Source organism: Pleurodeles waltl, chromosome 9 (assembly GCF_031143425.1).
Source record: "Pleurodeles waltl isolate 20211129_DDA chromosome 9, aPleWal1.hap1.20221129, whole genome shotgun sequence".
NCBI classification, from domain to species: domain Eukaryota; kingdom Metazoa; phylum Chordata; class Amphibia; order Caudata; family Salamandridae; genus Pleurodeles; species Pleurodeles waltl.
In genome coordinates this window covers 665,576,366-665,598,739 of record NC_090448.1, presented here as the reverse complement: position 1 = coordinate 665,598,739, position 22,374 = coordinate 665,576,366, and the positions used below count along the sequence as shown (strand labels likewise).

The 22,374-nt window shown below is 45.1% G+C and overlaps 1 protein-coding gene across 5 annotated transcripts in view; it reads left to right on the top strand.

The window, feature by feature from the left end:
• Positions 1–22,374, top strand: part of SYMPK (symplekin scaffold protein) — a 1,084,618-nt gene that overhangs the window by 226,783 nt on the left and 835,461 nt on the right. For all 5 annotated transcript variants that reach the window (XM_069207742.1, XM_069207740.1, XM_069207741.1 and 2 more), the window contains 2 exons: positions 18,302–18,541; positions 19,392–19,543. In XM_069207742.1, coding sequence (XP_069063843.1) covers positions 18,302–18,541; positions 19,392–19,543 — 392 coding nt within the window. The remainder of the gene's footprint in view (positions 1–18,301; positions 18,542–19,391; positions 19,544–22,374) is intronic.

The window sequence follows — 22,374 nt, the reverse complement described above, 5'->3', positions numbered from 1 at the left end:
AATTTTTCAAATTTTTCAATATTTAACATAACATATGTCGCTTCCTTCTTAGCCAAGAGCTGTTGTTGACGAGTCAAATTAAAGGAAATAAATATCTCCCTGGCACGAATGTGCTGCCATGGAACGCGACCTGCCTTCAATGTCTGTAGAGTCCAACCCAGCTGCATGATGGACCGCGTTTGACTCTGCCCATTATATAAAGAAGACATATCCGATTTAATAATGTCTATAGCAGAGGAAGCGATGTTGTCTATTGTGTGAACACGGTCTGAAAGGGTATGCATTCCATTATCCACAACAGACAAAGCCTGCACCAAATTTTCCTGATCAATTTGTCTCAACCGGGCCGCTGCCTCTTGTTGTGAAAGTTAGTGTCTATGGGCCATAATAACCACCCACCCGGATGTATCAATGAAGTGTTAAGCGTACCATTCTGGACCCAGTGTGTAAGCTCACTAAACATGGCATTAATATACCGCTGCCAATTGTTCAATTTGGAAGGGACAGGTATACTAGGCAAATTCAAATTTCCAATCGTTGCTAAGCCCAAACAGCTGGTCTGTTGCACAGTGTCATTGAGGAAAATCATTTGGACAGGAATAATATACGCCTTAAATAAAGTGTCCCTGCCCCGCATTTGCCAATTTTTCGTTCCCCAGACACTTTGCAAGTCAACAGTTTTTAACCAGTATTCATACCCCCCAACCGAAAATTTAGATACAAACAAATTTGAATACAGTAATTTAGTATCAGTCAATAACATTTGCTTATTAGCATGCGGAGTAACTTTAAAATAGTAAGATTTAGCATTCTGTTGATTATGCCCAGAAAAATATGCAAATTTATCATAATATGTTTTAGAGCTCCCCTGTGGAGGAGTCGGGCAATGTTCCCATTGCATATATTCAAATATCGACTTAGGGCTTCTAGCTTTATGAATAAAGTGGTGTCCATAATAATTGTAGCAAAACATGTCACCATGATTATCTCTAAATAGGTAAGCATCTTCATCGTCATAGACAGTATAATATTGCAATTCTGTCAACATAGAATCTACTGTCTTCACATCCCAATCATCAGAAACAATGCCTGGTATAACGATATCATTCATCGATAACTTGAGAACATACAGTATTTGAATCAATTCAGTGGGACCATATATATCAAACATCACTCTATTCCACACAATCCCATCCGGAATCGGTACTGCTGAAATGTTCACAGAGGACAAGTCTCTTCGAACCATATGAGACGAAAAATGTGGTTTCAACACCGTCTCCACGTGCTCAATGTCAGATCGTTCAGGAAGAAAATGACCATGTATTACCAAAAAAAAGGTAACCACAAATCCCAACCACAAGAAAAGAGTCATTACAGTCATAAAAAGCCACAGATAGTTCCAAGGAAAAACAAAATATGTGTGTTTAAGCCAATACAGCAGCTTACGTGGACCCCGGGCTGAAGATAAAGAGGACGAGGAGTCTGACACGGTATCGTCAGTGTCGTTGAATCAGCCAGAGGCAGTTCTCGCAAAATGTGCAACCGTAAACAAAGAAGCAGATGGTGGCTCTCGCCTTGGCATGCTATACACCACATTTTCAGTATTGTCAGTAGAACGTACAGCAATCTGATCAAAAGATTCCAAATTATTCGCCGTCTGTGGAACAATCGCAAGATCAGCTTCCACCCTCTCCTTGGTCTGCTGTGCAGAATCGGCCACATGTTGTAACTTGACATTATCAATCGAAACAGAGCGATTTCCTTTGGCCCCGTGCAGCGGCGGTAAAATTACAGTTCTCGTGCCGCTAATCCCTAACACAGGGACAGGCACCCGATAACAAGGACCAAATTCTTTCTTCACTGCGACCTTATCATGCACAAGATCCCCAATCCTGAGAATCCAACCAGTAGGCGCTACTGGTTCATCCTTAATTCCTGTGGAGGCAGCACTTGCAGAAGAGTTATCTTCACAGAATTGTTGGAAATCCTGCAAAACAGTGACACGATCATTTATGTCAAAGGGCGTATCTGCCGTCTCCACACCAGGACCATCTACATCAGGAACATACATTCGTGTTCCAAACAGGCACTCATATGAAGTACGACCCCCAAGGGACCTTCTAGGCAAGTTATTAAGTGCTCTCTGTACTCCATACAGGTGGGCTAGCCAACTACGACCCGTACCTATAACTCTGGCCGTTAAGGATTGCTTTAAATCACGATTTAAACGCTCCAAGACAGAATTTCCTTCGGGATGAAATGGAGACGAGAACTGGAGCTGGACCCCCAATGAAGCCATGGTGTCCCTGAATGCCTTAGAGGCAAAAGCAGGGCCCTGGTCCGAATGAAAAGCCGCAACTGCAAATGTATCAACAAAGATGCGCAAATCTTTAATAACAGTCCGAGCGTCAGCCGATCGCTGTGGCCAGACCCACACAAATCTGGAGCACGAATCTACAGCAACCAATATATATTTGTATGCACTATCTGGCGTCAGTGGACCACAATGATCCAAGTACACACACTGTAAAGGTGTATTTGAAATCAGAAGGGGCGTCTGCTGCGGGCGTCTAGCCGTTGAAACTTTAATTTGTTGACAGACGTCACAACCAAGGACATACTGCTTTGTCTCCTTATAGAGACCAGGCCACCAGTAACAAGCCTGTAAGAGTGAAATCGTGGCAGCCACACCAGCATGTGCAGATGCCGCCCCCTCATGTGCTGCAGATATTAATCGAGGTCTCTCAACTTTATTGGGCACCTCACGTACACCAACGCCTGGGATTTTAACTACAGCGTTTAGCATACCACCCATGCAGTAACTATACTTAGAAGGGAATCCTTTAGGAAATGGCGTGCCATCAGCCGTAGCTTTTATGGCAGCCGAAATCCCTGTGTCTGGTTTGGAACTCGAACGAGTCACTGCGGCCACAGTGGCAATCGCCACTGCCGATTTTGCGGCTTCATCAGCCAAAGTATTTCCAGCTACGTGTATTCCAACGCGCTGGTGTCCAAGTGTATGTACAACATGGACTTTAGGAAGCGTTTCTTTCAGAGTCGCAACCTTCCCCCACAGCAATTTGTGTTTAATGGTGTTGCCTTTGGAATCTCTGAACCCATTTAACCTCCAGTAGTGCAAATATTCATTGAAAGACTGAACACAATAGTAGGAGTCACAGACCAGCAAGGTAAATATCGCCGGATCCGCGTGTTCTAAGGCGAACAGTAGAGCCTTGAGCTCAGCCAACTGTGCCGTACAATCTCCCAAGGTCTGTGTATAAGTATGTCGGGGACAGAACACTTCCCCTTCCATAATGCCGCTCACTACCGCACATGCAGCAGAATACTGTTGTTTAGTCCCAACCGCTGGCTGCGCAGAGCCATCGGTATACATGACCACTTGATATTGGTCAATAGGCAACGTGCCAGGGGGAACTGGGTACTCCATTTCATATTGAAGAAATTCTTGAGTCTGCAGTTTAGATTCAAATATGTAATCTACATCAGTGGCTGTCAAAGACGTAGCCCATTGTATCCATCGCGGGTGTAAAGCTTTCGAATTAGGAACACTTGCTTTTGTAACAGCCTCTAAGGCTGGAATCGGGGAAACAACAATAATGCGTTGGCCCTGGGCAAGAGGTCTTTCTTTAATCACAGCCATCTGTACTGCAGTGAGTATTTTCTCAGTTTAGGCAAATCGTTGTTCTGCAGCAGAATACAAGTGGGACTTGTATGCTATCGGGACTGTTTCACCCTCATTAAAGGTGACATATGTAAACCCAACGGCACCAGGTATTACCCTGATGACCAGATGCGTTTTATTGTCCCGAGTGTGTAAATGTGTTACTGCTAAGAGATCAGATTGCAGATCCCGAAGAATATGTGTATGCTCAATCGTCCAAAATCTTCTCGAAAAATGTGGGCGAATCAACTCGTATAAGGGTTTGATACGTGTAGCATGATCAGGAATGTAAGTTCTGCCAAAATTCAGAAACCCCAATAATGACTGGAGCTTCCGAACCGTATTAGGAGGTTGCAATCGAGCACATTTCTCCCAAAAATGTGGCGCTAAGCTCTTGCCCTCATTTGACAACTCATATCCCAGGAAAATGACGCTGAGGAAGGCAATCTTCGATTTTTTTAAAATTAAACTTGTAGCCAATTTCAGCGAATCCCACAACAATGCGTGCTACACGCCTTAGATGTTGCAGAATCTCATCGTCCGTCAAATATATATCATCAACATATGATAACGCTTCAGGGTCCAACCCGTGAAGAATTTCAGTTACACGAGCCGAAAATAGTCCTGGGCTATTCTTATACCCCTGAGGCAGAAGACAAAAAAAATTCTGAGAGCCAAACGCACTAAAACTGGTATAGTCCCGACTTTCGGGCGCTATATTTTGGCAGAAGAATCCATTAGAGATATCTAATGTTTTGTATTTTTTACGCACAATATTATTCATAAGCGCTGCCCTGTGTGAATTCTGTATTGCATATGTGCGTGTATGTCCATTTAAATGTCTGTAATCCACCACTATCCTATATGAATGGTCTGGTTTAGCAACTGGAAATAAGGGATTATTCATCGGCGAGACACAGGCTTCAATTACTCCCTGGTACTCCAATTGTGTAAGAATTTTCCTTACCGATGCCCTTGCCTCAAATTTTATAGGATACTGCGGCTGAGGTTAGCCTTTTATCGGAATTACATGATAAGGTGATTGTCTATCCCACCCCACATGATTTCTATATAGGGTGGGGGCTTGTGCCAGAGCCCATGATTTACTATAGGACTCCGCTAGTTCTCCCGGAACAAGTGGTGAGAATGAAGGTGCAATAACCTCCTCCCCAACTGGACAGTCACGAACAAAGTCAGGCGGACAATCTTGTTCGGCCAGCAGAACGTCATACAATTTCACCACGTGGTCCCAAAAGATGGCGTTTACAGTGCGGTCAATGTCCCCTTCTAATTGTAAAGTTACTGTATATACTTTATCGGGATCAAAGACACGCATATCTGCTGTTTCGAACTGGACGAAGTCATCAGTTGCTTTCACCTCTAGATGCTCTGGAAGACTCCGGCGAACTATTGTGACCTCTGCCGCGCTGTCTAACAGTGCTAACGCCCATGTCTTGTTCTTCAAGAGAACTCTCTTCTTGAGCGGCATGTCTAACTGAGACTGCCGCCACCTTCTTCTTCTTAAATTGTTGCTTTTGTTGGAGCGGTTTCTCTTCCTGTTTAATAGAAACCTCCGTTGAACGTTGTGATTCCTGTCTCGGTTTTACGTACTCAGTTCTCCGCTCTGACCGCCCACCTCTCTCACTTCTCTTGTTCGAGGAGTCCTGAAAGGAACGAGATTGGCGTGTATCAGTATATTGATATCTATCAGGTGTTTTCAAATTATCCCTATTCCTGAGATTATACCTATTCTGCGGGGTCTCCGGTTGCAGAGACTGCCCCCATCTTTCTTAGGTGTCTGGTTTTTTTTTCTCCCAGCGCTTCTTAGTACCCTCAGGCTGCTGTTGTTTAGCATTATCTTTATTATTTTTACCCTGTAATTGGGGTTTTTGCGGTCTAGCCCCAACGCTATCACGACCGATACTTGAATATGTTTCCGCTATTATTACCCGCAGTTCCCGCTCCTGATTAAGTTGCGGTACGTCTCGAAGACGCATACGCACAGCCAGCGCCACTGCCTCTCCTTTGAGATTACTCAAAATAATAGAAGAAACTGCGGCAAAATTGCCCATTAGCTGCATCCCCAAATCTAAGGCTGGGGCAGCCCCATATTCATCTTGAATTTGTTTAAGCACTTCTGGTAGATTAGCCAATGTTGGAGTACCGTGTGCTGTAGTGTAGAGAGCGGCAAACACCGTGCCCCAGGTATTACAATAGTCCACAGTGGGAACCATTCCATACGGCAAACACATCGTCAATATTCTATGTTTATCCTGAGGTCCCGTATGAGGAAATACTGCTTCCAGCGTATTAATCTTTTGCGCCAGCCAAAATGGAGTTTCCTCACGTTTAGCCGGTGCCTTACCCATTACGGAGTGTACAGTGGCCGGATTGATACCCAGAACCACCGCCTGTGGGTGCGCCGGAGCAGCACGTGCTGCATTAGTATTTAAAGTCTGCATTACAAACTGAACCAGTCTTCTGTATGTAGTAGCTAAGTCTATTTATAAACGACGAACGTCAGCCACTGCCAAGTTAGCAACCGCAGGATATGGTGTGTATGTAGCCAATAAAGGCCAGGTCGGACCATCATTACTCAGTGGACCTAACCTAACCTAACTTGTGCTACTGTGTGTGGGAGGGCTCCATCAAGCCAATTATGGTGTTCTTGATAAGATAAAGGTATCTCTAAGTATGCATAAGCCCTGTACTGTCCAGGGACATTCGCAACAGTGTAGTCATGAAAAGTGTTTGTACCCCCATCAACTGCTGGAAATACGACCCAAGAATGAAAAAGTTCTGTTCTATAAGCTGCATGGGCGTCCACCACAAAAGTGACCGGACCCCCCTGGATCGTCAGACCATGTGCTATCAGATGTCCTGTGAGCGGTTGGCGCATATTAGGCGCTATATTCACTACTTGAGGATTCACCATTATAAAAAATAGCACCAGGGCAGAGAAGGCACACCAATAACGGGGTTTTCCTTTCAAAGTTCAAGCTTGTGTTTTTTCACCTAAAATGTACCATTGTCTCCACAATTGGCACAACCCTGGCACCCAGGTAAGTCCCTTGTAACTGGTACCCCTGGTACCAAGGGCCCTGATGCCAGGGAAGGTCTCTAAGGGCTGCAGCATGACTTATGCCACCCTAGGGACCCCTCACTCAGCACAGACACACTGCTTGCCAGCTTGTGTGTGCTGGTGGGGAAAAAATTACTAAGTCGACATAGCACTCCCCTCAGGGTGCCATGCCAACCTCACACTGCCTGTGGCATAGGTAAGTCACCCCTCTAGCAGGCCTTACAGCCCTAAGGCAGGGTGCACTATACCACAGGTGAGGGCATAGGTGCATGAGCACTATGCCCCTACAGTGTCTAAGCAAAACCTTAGACATTGTAAGTGCAGGGTAGCCATAAGCGTATATGGGCTGGGAGTCTGTCAAAAACGAACTCCACAGCTCCATAATGGCTACACTGAATACTGGGAAGTTTGGTATCAAACTTCTCAGCACAATAAATGCACACTGATGCCAGTGTACATTTTATTGTAAAATACACCCCAGAGGGCACCTTGGAGGTGCCCACTGAAACCTAATCCAATTACCCGTGTGGGCTAACTAGTTCTAGCAGCCTGCCACACTTGAGACATGTTGCTGGCCACATGGGGAGAGTGCCTTTGTCACTCTGTGGCCTGTAACAAAGCCTGCACTGGGTGGAGATGCTAAGGCTTGGGGAGACGGGTTACGTGCCCCCTTCCCCATAATATGTTTTGGCCCCCTGATTGGCTTGGGGAGGAGGGGGCCATGAATCACCTCCTCTTAAAGGGTTTGGGAATGGGGACTCCAAAGCCCCTTCTGGCTTGAGGAGGTTGAGGGGCCCATGTGCCTGTCCTCCACTTTTCCAACAGGGTGGGGTTGACCTCAGGGAAGGGCTGCAGGCCAGGCCCTGTGGCCCATCCCTGGCTGTGAACAGTCAAAAGCTGTGCTCACTGTGTGGTTAAGCAGCCTCTGGATGGGTTAGCTGCAGGGCATGGCCTAATGCCAGGCATTGGCTGTGCCTGGCATGGGTGGGTGGGAAGGGGTAGTTTGCTTTACATATGGTAACCAAATATTACTTTACAAAAAAAAAGCCTGGAAATTCTCTGAAAAACCAAAGGTAAACTAATGATATAATTGACTGATAATTTCACTAAAAATTTGACACTTAAAACGTGCAAAACCAGTGAAATTCACCAGTTAAGTATAGTAACTATAACTCATTCCATACGATAACTATAACTTGTGCTCTTGATACACACTGCTAATTACACAACATATGATATCACCAATGACATTTATTTATTTATAGCATTTGTAAAGTGCTCTGTCACAACTGGTATCCTGGAACTAGCTACTAACATGGGGGGGGGGGGGAGAACATAAGACTTCTTCTAATAGCTATAGACAAGCAGTACCAAGACAAAGACTGATTACTTAGGGGAAAGACCGGTCTTACGGGCTTTTCTAAACTGTAGAAGGTCGGTTTAAAGATCTGAAGGGTGCCAGGAGTTAATTTCAAAGTCTGGCTGCTCTAACTATAAACGTCCTACCTCCTTGTCTGGATTTCCTGAACTTGACCACACATGCCAAATTGGCTGAAGATGAGCGAAGATACCTGTTGGGACAGTAACTCCTTAGTTCGATGGCATCTGTCGCTGTAGATACGCATGTTCTGCAATAGCTCGCCATCTGGTGTTGGGCCGGAGTGTTACAAGTTGTTTTTCTTCGAAGAAGTCTTTCGAGTCACGGGACCGAGTGACTCCTCCTTTTGTCTCCATTGCGCATGGGCGTCGACTCCATCTTCGATTGTTTTTTTTCCGCCATCGGGTTCGGACGTGTTCCTGTCGCTCCGAGTTTCGGAACGGAAAATTAGCTAATTTCGGAAGATTTTCGTCGGTATTGTTGCGTTCGGGATCGGCGTACTTAGATTCCACACCGCATCGAAGATCGAAGAGCTCCGGTGCCCTTCGGGGTAGTTTTTCGATCCTCCGTCGGGGCCTGGTCGGCCCGACCGCGTGCTGAAGAACGCCGATGGAACGGACCCCGTTCCGTTTCTGCCCCAAATGCCACAATAAATACCCCTACACAGACCAACACTTGGTCTGCAACCTGTGCCTGTCACCTGAGCACAGCGAAGACACCTGCGAGGCCTGTCGTGCGTTCCGGTCCCGAAAAACACTCCGAGACCGTCGAGCCAGAAGACTTCAAATGGCGTCCGCACCGACAGCCCAACGGGAGTTCGAGGAACAGGAAGAAGAAGGTACCTTCTCGATCCAAGACTCAGACTCCGAAGGATTCGACGATACACAAACCGTGAGTAAGACGTCGAAAACCACACAAAGAAACATTTACAAGGCCCAGGGGACGCCACTGCCACCAGGCCATGGCTCGACCCATAAATTCGGTGACCGACCGTCGGCACCGAAAAAGGCCCAAACAGTGCCGAGATCGTCCGACTCCGGTCGAGACACCGGCACGCAGCCTTCTCGGGACCGAGAAAGTGCTGGAGACAAGCCTCGACACCGAGATGCCGGTGTGGACACGGCTCGACGCCGAGACAGCGGCACCGAAACAGATCGACGCCGAGAGGTTTCGGCCCCGAAAAGGAAAAAAAGTCACCTCGGAGCCGAAAAAACACGCACACAAAGTTTCGATGCCGAAACAAACTGCAAGCGACCCAGCTTCAGGCTCTTATACAGAAGAGCACTCGCTAACCTCCCAAATGCAAAAGCATAGGTTTGAGGAAGAGCTACAAGCAACTGATGTGGACCATACGCAAAAGCGTATCTTCATTCAGCAGGGGACAGGAAAAATAAGCACCCTTCCCCCCATTAGGAGAAAGAGAAGGTTGGAGTTCCAGACGGAACAAGCACCACAACCAAAAGTGGTGAAAAGAGTTACACCACCACCCTCTCCTCCGCCCGTGATTAACGTTTCACCAGCACAAACTCCATCACACTCCCCAGCTCACACCACCATGAGCCAGGGTGACCAAGATCAGGACGCATGGGACCTATACGACGCCCCAGTGTCAGATAACAGCCCGGAGGCATACCCTACAAAGCCATCTCCACCAGAAGACAGCACCGCGTACTCTCAGGTGGTGGCTAGAGCAGCACAATTTCACAACGTAAGCCTCCACTCAGAACAGGTCGAGGATGATTTCTTGTTCAACACACTCTCCTCCACCCACAGCTCCTACCAAAGCCTGCCTATGCTCCCTGGTATGCTCCGGCACGCAAAAGACATATTTAAGGAGCCGGTCAAAAGTAGGGCAATCACACCAAGGGTGGAAAAAAAGTATAAGCCGCCTCCTACGGACCCGGTTTTCATCACTACACAGCTGCCACCAGACTCTGTTGTTGTAGGAGCAGCTAGGAAAAGGGCCAACTCTCACACATCTGGAGATGCACCACCCCCAGATAAAGAAAGCCGCAAGTTCGATGCAGCTGGTAAGAGAGTCGCAGCACAAGCTGCAAACCAGTGGCGCATCGCGAACTCCCAGGCACTACTTGCGCGCTATGACAGAGCCCACTGGGACGAGATGCAACATCTCATTGAACATCTGCCCAAGGACTTCCAAAATAGGGCAAAACAAGTGGTTGAGGAGGGACAGACCATCTCCAACAACCAGATACGTTCCTCCATGGACGCTGCAGATACAGCTGCACGGACAATTAATACATCTGTAACTATCAGAAGGCATGCATGGCTCCGAACGTCTGGATTTAAACCAGAGATTCAACAAGCAGTTCTCAATATGCCTTTTAATGAAAAAGAACTGTTCGGTCCAGAAGTGGACACAGCGATTGAGAAACTCAAAAAAGATACGGACACTGCCAAAGCCATGGGCGCACTCTACTCCCCGCAGAGCAGAGGGAATTACAGCACATTCCGTAAAACGCCCTTTCGAGGGGGGTTTCGGGGTCAAAGCACACAAGCCAGAACCTCACAAGCAACACCGTCCACTTACCAGGGACAGTATAGAGGAGGTTTTCGGGGACAATATAGAGGAGGGCAATTCCCTAGAAATAGAGGGAGATTTCAAAGCCCCAAAACCCCTACTACTAAACAATGACTCACATGTCACTCACCCCCTCCACACAACATCAGTGGGGGGAAGAATAGGTCATTATTACAAAGCATGGGAGGAAATCACTACAGACACTTGGGTTCTAGCAATTATCCAACATGGTTATTGCATAGAATTTCTACAATTCCCTCCAAACATACCACCAAAAGCACAAAATTTAACAACACACCATTCCAATCTCCTGGAGATAGAAGTGCAGGCACTATTGCAAAAGAATGCAATCGAATTAGTGCCAAACACACAAATAAACACAGGAGTTTACTCACTGTACTTTCTGATACCAAAGAAGGACAAAACGCTGAGACCAATCCTAGACCTCAGAGTAGTGAACACTTTCATCAAATCAGACCACTTCCACATGGTCACACTACAAGAAGTATTGCCATTGCTAAAACTGCACGACTACATGGCAACTTTAGACCTCAAGGATGCTTATTTCCGTATACCAATACACCCATCGCACAGGAAATACCTAAGGTTTGTATTCAAAGGAATACATTACCAATTCAAGGTACTGCCTTTCGGATTAACAACCGCACCAAGAGTCTTTACCAAATGTCTAGCAGTAGTCGCAGCACACATAAGAAGGCAGCAAATACATGTGTTCCCATATCTAGACGACTGGCTAATCAAGGCCCATTCGTTAATAGAGTGCTCAAATCACACAAATCATATCATACAAACCCTCTTCAAACTAGGGTTCACCGTCAATTTCACAAAATCCAAAATTCAGCCACGCAAGGTACAACAATACCTGGGAGCCATAATAGACACATCAAAAGGAGTAGCCACTCCAAGTCCACAAAGAATTCAAAATTTCACCACCATCATACAACGCATGTATCCAACACAAAACATACAGGCAAAGATGGTATTACAACTCCTAGGCATGATTTCATCATGCATAGCCATTGTCCCAAACGCAAGACTGCACATGAGGCCCTTACAACAATGCCTAGCATCACAGTGGTCTCAAGCACAGGGTCACCTCCTAGATCTGGTGTTAATAGACCGCCAAACTTACCTCTCGCTTCTGTGGTGGAACAACATAAATTTAAACAAGGGGCGGCCTTTCCATGACCCAGTGCCACAATACGTAATAACAACAGATGCTTCCATGACAGGGTGGGGAGCACACCTCGATCAACACAGCATACAAGGACAATGGAACGTACATCAAACAAAACTGCATATCAATCACCTAGAACTTCTAGCAGTTTTTCAAGCACTAAAAGCTTTCCAACCAATAATAGTTCACAAATACATTCTCGTCAAAACAGACAACATGACAACAATGTATTATCTAAACAAGCAGGGAGGGACGCACTCCACGCAGTTAAGCCTGCTAGCACAAAAAATTTGGCATTGGGCAATTCACAACCAAATTCGCCTAATTGCACAGTTTTTACCAGGGATACAAAATCAACTCGCAGACAATCTCTCTCGAGATCACCAACAGGTCCACGAATGGGAAATTCACCCCCAAATTCTGAACACTTATTTCAAACTCTGGGGAACACCTCAGATAGACTTGTTTGCGACAAGGGAGAACGCAAAATGCCAAAACTTCGCATCCAGATACCCACACAAACAATCCCAAGGCAATGCCCTATGGATGAACTGGTCAGGGATATTTGCTTACGCTTTTCCTCCTCTCCCTCTCCTTCCTTACCTGGTAAACAAACTCAGTCAAAGCAAACTCAAACTCATATTGATAGCACCAACTTGGGCAAGGCAACCCTGGTACACAACGCTGCTAGACCTATCAGTGGTACCCTGCATCAAATTGCCCAACAGGCCAGATCTGTTGACACAGCACAACCAAAAGATCAGACACCCAGATCCAGCATCGCTGAATCTAGCAATCTGGCTCCTAAAATCCTACAATTCGGGCACTTACAACTTACCCAAGAATGTATGGAAGTCATAAAACAAGCAAGAAGGCCATCCACCAGGCACTGCTATGCAAGTAAATGGAAGAGGTTTGTTTGCTACTGCCATATTAATCAAATACAACCATTACACACAACTCCAGAACATGTAGTGGGTTACTTGCTTCACTTACAAAAATCTAACCTAGCTTTCTCTTCCATTAAGATTCACCTTGCAGCAATATCTGCATACCTGCAAACTACCTATTCAACTTCCCTATATAAAATACCAGTCATTAAAGCATTCATGGAGGGCCTTAGGAGAATTATACCACCAAGAACACTACCTGTTCCTTCATGGAACCTAAATGTTGTCCTAACTAGACTTATGGGTCCACCTTTTGAACCCATGCACTCCTGCGACATACAGTTCCTAACCTGGAAGGTGGCATTTCTCATCGCCATTACTTCCCTGAGAAGAGTAAGCGAGATTCAGGCGTTTACTATACAGGAACCTTTTATACAACTACACAAAAATAAAGTCGTCCTAAGGACCAATCCTAAATTTTTGCCAAAGGTTATTTCACCGTTCCATCTAAATCAAACAGTGGAACTTCCAGTGTTCTTTCCACAGCCAGATACCGTAGCTGAAAGGGCACTACATACATTAGATGTCAAAAGAGCATTGATGTATTACATTGACAGAACAAAGAACATCAGAAAGACTAAACAACTCTTTATTGCATTTCAAAAACCTCATGCAGGAAACCCAATTTCAAAACAAGGTATAGCCAGATGGATAGTTAAATGCATCCAAATCTGCTACCTTAAAGCTAAACGACAGCTGCCCATTACACCAAGGGCACACTCAACCAGAAAGAAAGGTGCTACCATGGCCTTTCTAGGAAACATCCCAATGCAAGAAATATGTAAGGCAGCCACATGGTCTACGCCTCACACATTCACCAAGCACTACTGTGTAGACGTGTTATCCGCACAACAAGCCACAGTAGGTCAAGCTGTATTAAGGACATTATTTCAGACTACTTCCACTCCTACAGGCTGATCCACCGCTTTTGGGGAAATAACTGCTTACTAGTCTATGCCGAACATGCGTATCTACAGCGACAGATGCCATCGAACTGAAAATGTCACTTACCCAGTGTACATCTGTTCGTGGCATCAGTCGCAGTAGATTCGCATGTGCCCACCCGCCTCCCCGGGAGCCTGTAGCAGTTTGGAAGTTACCTTCAATTATTTATATATGTATCATCTCAACCTTAAATAGGTGTATACTTAGTCACTCCATTGCATGGGCACTATTACTACAATTCAACTCCTACCTCACCCTCTGCGGGGAAAAACAATCGAAGATGGAGTCGACGCCCATGCGCAATGGAGACAAAAGGAAGAGTCACTCGGTCCCGTGACTCGAAAGACTTCTTCGAAGAAAAACAACTTGTAACACTCCGGCCCAACACCAGATGGCGAGCTATTGCAGAACATGCGAATCTACTGCGACTGATGCCACGAACAGATGTACACTGGGTAAGTGACATTTTCATTCTCTTTTGTAAGGGAGCCGGTTCCAGCCCCTGCAGGACTTTAAAAACAGTACAGGGTGATTTGAACACAGTTCCCTGTTTTGGCAGCAGCCAGTGTACATCCTTCAGTGCTAAAAAGGCGGAAAGCTCTTCTGGTTCTTTTCAGGGCGAGTTTGACAGCTACAACTTGAACTCTTCACAGACTGAGAAGCAGATAGTCTGAGGCGCTGAGCAGAAGATCTCTGCAATAATCTAGCGACTGAGGATAACACGGCGTACCACCAGTGTTCTGATGGAGGGGGGGCAGCACTGGAAGTATCTTCGACAGGGCTCTGCAAAGGGAGAAACAAGTGGCCGCCATTTTGTTCATGTAGGTTCATGCTGAGCATTTTGTCAAAGGCTAAACAGGTGGCCATAGCGATGTTGCGGAAACCCTCTTCCAAGAGGGGTCCAAAGTGTTCAAGCTTACATGAACACATCCCACTCACATAACCAGGAGAAATGGGTTGATTGAATAATCTGCCCGAACCTGCAAGGTAGTCTGTCTCAAGTTTGAGGAATTAATACCTTCTAAGATTTGTATTCATTTTATCTTTAAAAAGATCACCAGAGAGAGCCTGCGAGGGCACTGTATCTTGACTTGGGCATGCCGGATTAGACAGCTTTCTCGTGACCTCAGACAACTTCTTGACGCTGTTTGGGGCAGCCAAAATAGCATTGGCATAGAACTCCACTTTGGTCTTTGTGATTTCTACACTTATTTTCATGCAAGACATCATTAAGGGCCTTTTGATCATCGTCTTTATAAGCGGTATGCCATCTTCTTTCTGCCTTCCTACAAGATTACCTTTTCTAAGCGAGGGAGCATAGGGTTTCTTACAGGAATTTATTTTCTTAAGTGGATTGACTGAATCCAAGGTTTCCAAGATTTGATTCTCTAAGGCAGTATAATTACCTTCACCTGACCTATCTGGGTCAATAGAGATCTTCTGCGACATCATTAATAATATCACTGCAACATTTGCAATGAAATTATCAATGAGAAAGCTGTGCATCGTTGGTGCGCAAGTTCTAGTTACCATGTGGATTCGGCAAAGCACCTCAAACCTAGCCTAAAATTAGTGAGTTCTCAAGTACCAGATGCAGCTGTTTCATGCTCCAATTTGGTATTTTATAACTTTTTAGGTCACAGCCGACCAGACAGCTCAGCTGTCTGGTTGGTAAAAACATCTTGGGGACAGTCAGAAAGGTGATCTAGCAATGCATTCTGCCATTGGCTTTGTGGTTTGTAACTCCCATTGTCTTGCTTTCTATTTGCTAGCTTAATTTGTTTAGGCTGTTCAGCTTGAGTTCGTAACTTCTCTTGTCCAAACCTTATATACAGTATCATTCCAGGTTCTCCTTTTTTGTGAACAGGCCTGTAAATTTTGTTCTTATCTTGCCACATTTGCTGTGCATTCGAAGACTGAGGTCGAATGTCAGGTGCTTTTTTCCAAAGGTGCTTGTTTATTTTTCCTTCTCTGACTTCAAAGTGAGAATATTTGTGACAGTCCTGCTGTATACCGGGGGTAGGAAACAGTGTATTTTTTCTTTTCTAGCACAGAACGTTTATCTGAACTGTGTGAGTATTTCAGCATATATTTCAGAATATATCTGAATGAGGAACACAAATGAAGCACTTTTTTTTATTTCTGAAGTGTGTTGAAAACCAATACATTAATATGATAAAAAAATCATTACACTAGGTGATACATTTTTCACACATTTTCATCTGTACTGTATAGTTTCATTAGTAGAACTGTGTGTCTTTGCAAATGTAACAGTCATTTAAATTGAAAATTGTTGTCTGTAATGGCTGTGTGCTACCACACCATGAATCCCCCCCACTACTCTGCACTACTCTACTTTAAACCACTTCATGCCACTGCACTCTACTCCTGTCTACTCTACCTTGTAGCACTCTACTCTGTGCCAGTGCACTCTTCACCACTACTTCATTGCACTCTTTGCCACTGTACTCTACGCCACTCCAGTCTAGGCAGCACTAATCTACTAAGTACAACTCCACTCTGCGCCAGTGTACTCTGCCCCTCTGCAAACACTGCACTCTACGCCAGAGCACTTTACTTTTTAACACACAACTCTGTGCCCCTGCACGCTACGCCAATCCGCTGTTCGCCACTCTAATCTACTCTGCACTACTGCACTTTGTACCAGTGCACTCTAAAGCACTTTACTCTATGCCATTACAGTGTCACTACGCAACTGCACTCTACACGCCCTATTGCACTTTACCAGTCTACTCTGACACTACAGTGCGTGCCACTCTACTGTATGCGACTCCACACTGCCTCTGAAAAGCAGCCACGCGGGTTTACAAGGCTAAAACACATTGGCAAAGCCTATAGCTCTTGCATAGGTGAGACTTGTTGGCTTTGCCAGTATTTGTTTTATAATTGTCTGCTAGTTTCTAGAAATATATCATTGTACATACTTAATAAGCTGCATATATAACACTTGATTGGATAGTTTCTAAAACAGTGTGTGAGAATGAATAGTTTATAGCATGTATATTATATTTTAATGTTTTATTTAAAATAAGTTAATGTGTGATGTATGGTCTACCCAGGAGAGAGAGAATGTATGTGGGCATCTTGTATGGAGTGTTGACGACCAAGGAATTCTGAATTGAAATCTCTGAATTAGTCTGTAATTAAGCCTTTGGAGAAATAGCAGGATTTTAGAACACATTGAAGATTCGAAAAGCAAGAAAAGCAAGAACAACGCATTAAATTAAAATTAAGCTATTTCCCTTAATGGTATTAAATGTGAGATTACTTGTATATCCCTACAATGTCTTAATAATTTTGTTGCACGCTTTCTAGTTCCACATTATAGACCTTGTCATTTTGTTTCTGGCAACTGCAGTGCTGGCAAAGATCGCCAACATCCTTTCCATTACTGACTGGGGACAGGCTGCTCTTTATTTTTAACAGCCCGTTTCTGTGAACTATTCTAACACTTAATCCTAAAGTGTTGAGAAACATTTGTATGACCTAGCCCTTGTATTTCTGCTGCATCACTATTTGGCACTCTGAACTTGAGGACAGGAAACCTCATTCTTCCCTGAATGTTTTACGGTAGAATAAGCATTGGACTGAACCAATATAGATATGCATGGCATACATAAGTAAGATAATATTTCAGGCCACCTTAGATTTCTTAACCTTAATGGGGAACTCTGTCTGCAGTCATGAACTGCTGAGCCAATTTATTTATCCATAAACACATTGGAGGGAGTATCTACCACATATTTAGCACACACCCAAACCTTAAAATGTTCTCTCTCCCAGTACTAGTTAGAGGGTAGACTAGGCAGACATCTTGGTGGCGTATCCCTCCTGCAGGCAGTAATTGTTTTTCTTCTGCTTAGTTGGTAGGGCCACAGTAGTTGACTTCAACTTGAATGGCACTTATGTTTGTAGCGGCAAAATCAAAGGCTAATCATTGTCCTTTCTGACAGAATGGCCAGTTAAGTCTGCTTTTAATGTGATTTGAACAAGAGAATTAACATATTTTCATGGACACTGAAAGCTTAATACCTTCATAGTCTGTATACCCTATTGTTAAAATAGGCAGGTATTCAAGTGATTTTAGATAATGGTTTGATATCTTGTATCTGCATAATATAGCTCCTATTCATTGTAGTTAAACAAGAAGACATAATTTACCGTTTTATAAGCACCAACATTTGAATGGTGTGATGGGAAACAATTGATCTCAAACGTTCAAACCTGGTGCCAGTCAGGTGCTGCTTCTACTTTCTTCTGTAGTCCTCTGGAAGGATGAAGTATTGTGCAAGAAGTTGTGTACTGCCTTCACAGTAGGTTTAAAGGACTGGAAAGTTGAAAAATACTGTCACATTTGGTTACTGGGCACTCTAAAATTATGTAGTTTGGTTGTATGAACTTTTAGTTGTCCATTGCATTTTTGGTAACTGGTTATAGTGAGAATGCTCTCCCATATAAATCTTTCTGACACTGTCTGAATTATGTATTGTTTGTGTGTTACAGCAAACCTGCCTCCAACTTTGGCCAAATCTCAAGTGAGCTCCGTGAGGAAGAACCTCAAGCTGCACCTGTTGAGTGTTCTTAAACATCCATCCTCTGTCGAGTTCCAGGCCCAGATTACCACTCTGCTTCTAGATCTTGGCACACAGCAACAAGAAATTGCACGTAACATGCCCAACCTGAAAGAGTTCAGAAAACGCCAGCGGGATGATGCTGAGCAAGGGCAGAAGAAGATCAAAATCGGTATGCCAAAGCTGTAGCAACAACAACTTAGAGGGTCTTGAAAATTGAAAGAAAAAGCAATTTGATTTTCATTAAGAGGAGCAGGAGTTGCTTGATTAATCCATTTTTGACATTGTCTTTTAGGAATCAAGGCAATGGTGTGATCGAGTGTATGATTTTTGCTTCAACAAGTAATTAGTGTGTTTCATATGTTGAATTAGTCACTTTTCTCCAGAAACAACTCTAATAATAAAACTCAACAGTGCATTGATCATTTTATAAGTGTGTTGAACTTGTAGCCGTCTTGCAAACTTTAATTTAACTTTGAAAACGCACCAAGAGGTTTTTGTACCTGCTATTCCACCATATTGTTTTCTGCATGTTATCCATCCAGTAGTCACAAAGGATTGGACTAGTGACAGGTGGTGCGTTTTTTAATTGCCTTTCTTAATCAATTCACCAGGTTTCCTCTCAGCACTGCTATTTTGATTGTTTTTCAACCTGTAAATGGTCACTCTTCTTGCGTATGATCTTCATCAGAATCTCAGGCTTTTGTGACTTCTTGACTCAGGAGAAGATTTCAGACCATTTAGATGAACTTCACTGAACAAATTAGCAAATTCTTTATGGAAGAAGTGGAATACTGACGTGTCTGTAGAGCTTTGTATTTGCGCTGCGACTCTTATATTGAAATACTTGGGGTTTGTTATTGTGTCTTGGGGTAAGTCAGTGATAGAACCTAAAGAGATTTAAACACTATTAAAATTGTGGCAGTGACAAATTGGAAGCTGTGCATCTATCTTGCAGCTGTCTGGATTTCAAAACTTCACCTCGGTGTCGTTGTGTTTCCTTATTTGCCCTAAATTTGCAGAAACCCCACTTGTGGAAGATGATGAGGACAAAGACATTGAGACGATAATCGCACCTGCTTCAAAGCCCTCTGCTCCAAGCATCCAAACGGAGACGGATATCACTGCTGACTTCCTTCAGCCTCTTCTGACGGCAGAGAACGTAGCAAATCTGGTGAGTCCTAGGCCGCAATTCCTTTGGTAACAATTAACTATCAAAAAATGTCAGTGCCTTTTAATTGATGGCTGATTATAATTCATTTAGTTTTCTTTTTTTTTTCCATCAGTATCCGATTATTTGTAGATTCAAATACTAGAATCATTGCCGATCTTCAAGCCGAGTGGTGTGAGTAGTGCTTAACATTAACATGCCTGGAAGAGCTTTTTAATGTTGTTCATTTAGTAGCCTGCTCGCACCATTGGAAAAAAACAGACTTCCCAGTGAGGGAATGTACTTTACTTTCTGCTGTCTTGTTTTGGCAGTCAGGGGTCTTTTCAGTTCTCCTTGGGTCTCCTGCAAGATTCAGGGGAGCAGCTTTGCTGTTCCATGGGAGTTCCTGGTCCTTGGGTGAAGGCTGGCAGTCCTCCCAGGCTTTTGGAGTCACAAGCAGCTGCAGGATGAGGCGTCTTTGGAACAGCTGTTTAAGTCAGCCGGCAAGGTTGGCGCCGAGTCACACTGGTCTTCAGTTTTTGCTTTTGCATCTCTTCTTTGTCCTCGGTTCAGGTCGGCCTCTCCTCTGAGGGTAGCCAGATTTGCATACCAAGCGTGGTGGTTTTTTTTTGAAGCTCCCTGCCCTGGAATGCAAATTTGCAGGTCCTCCTATTGGGAGGGGTGTTTTTACACGGAGGCTCTCACCCATGGGTGAGTCTGAATCTTGTCTATTGGTGGCAGGCTGGTTTAAACTAGTCAGCCAGCACACCAACAGTTAGTAGGCTTTTCAGGGGGCACCTCTAAGGTGCCCTCTGGTTGCATGTATTAATCCTTCACTGGAATTGGTGAGGGTATATTAATACAAGATGTTTGATACTAAACATCCTTAGTTTCAGTGGAGACGTCATGTAGCTAGGGAACTCGTATTGACCAGTGTCCAGCACACTTACTTAAAATGCCATCCCTGACCACTTACTGTGTCTAAGAATTGGCCAAGGAATAGCAGGGGCATATCTGCTATTGCAGATATGTCCACACATGTAATATAATGCACCCTGCCTTAGGGCTGTAAGGCCCGCTGTAGGGGTGACTTACATATATTGCATGCAGTGTTAGTGGGTATGGCACCCAGCTGTGTGCCATGTCATGTTTTCACTTTCAGTTGCACTAAGAGACACAGCCTGCAATGGCAGTCTGCATGCGCTAGGTGAGGGGTTACCTGTGGGTGGTACAATAAATGCTGCAGCTTCTGGGAATTCTCTTTTGTACCCATGCCCTAGATATTTGGGATACCACTTATCAGGGGCTTACAGGGATGCAAAAGGTATTGCCAACTGGGGAACAATCGCATAGTTTTAGAGAAAGATCTGGCCCTTGGGCCAGGAACCCAGTGCACTTTCTGTCAAAATTGCATCGGATACCAGGCAAAAAGTGGGGGTGACCATGTCAAAAAGGGGCCCTTTCCTACAAAATAGAATCCGCTTCAGACAGTTGACAAGGGCAGCTGGTCTGCCCCCAGGTCTGGCTCACATGTGTTTCTTCTAAAGCAGGGTACATGCTCAGCCCTTTGGTGTCCGTATTCTGTATGGCTGCCACATTGACAGTGCTCTCCTGAATATTAAAGTGGAACACACCACTACGTGGTTTGTTGGTGTCTTGCAGTTAAGCGACAAGCTGCCATTTCATGGCACCGGAGGACAAAACCAGTTGTCTTGCTGAGAATAATTTTCACTGTACCACTGTCTACTGCATCAGTCTCAACAGACCTATAACTGCCGTCCATTTTATTCACAGGTACAGTGCAGTGTTCTATTCGGCTCATCATAAAACAGGAAGCCACCATGAACAGTGGAAGCAGCAAGGCCAGGTCACAGGGTGATTCCAAATACTTGGCACTGTGCCAGCACTGGTCACTACCAACCAACTCCTTCAGACCTGGGCCCATTAAAGGGTGGAGAAGAAATCAGATGTTCGATGGCATCTGTCGCTGTAGATACGCATGTTCTGCAATAGCTCGCCATCTGGTGTTGGGCCGGAGTGTTACAAGTTGTTTTTCTTCGAAGAAGTCTTTCGAGTCACGGGACCGAGTGACTCCTCCTTTTGTCTCCATTGCGCATGGGCGTCGACTCCATCTTCGATTGTTTTTTTTCCGCCATCGGGTTCGGACGTGTTCCTGTCGCTCCGAGTTTCGGAACGGAAAATTAGCTAATTTCGGAAGATTTTCGTCGGTATTGTTGCGTTCGGGATCGGCGTACTTTGATTCCACACCGCATCGAAGATCGAAGAGCTCCGGTGCCCTTCGTGGTAGTTTTTCGATCCTCCGTCGGGGCCTGGTCGGCCCGACCGCGTGCTGAAGAACGCCGATGGAACGGACCCCGTTCCGTTTCTGCCCCAAATGCCACAATAAGTACCCTTACACAGACCAACACTTGGTCTGCAACCTGTGCCTGTCACCTGAGCACAGCGAAGACACCTGCGAGGCCTGTCGTGCGTTCCGGTCCCGAAAAACACTCCGAGACCGTCGAGCCAGAAGACTTCAGATGGCGTCCGCACCGACAGCCCAACGGGAGTTCGAGGAACAGGAAGAAGAAGGTACCTTCTCGATCCAAGACTCAGACTCCGAAGGATTCGACGATACACAAACCGTGAGTAAGACGTCGAAATCCACTCAGAAGAACATTTACAAGGCCCAGGGGACGCCACTGCCACCAGGCCATGGCTCCACCCATAAATTCGGTGACCGCCCGTCGGCACCGAAAAAGGCCCAAACAGTGCCGAGATCGTCCGACTCCGGTCGAGACACCGGCACGCAGCCTTCTCGGGACCGAGAAAGTGCTGGAGACAAGCCTCGACAC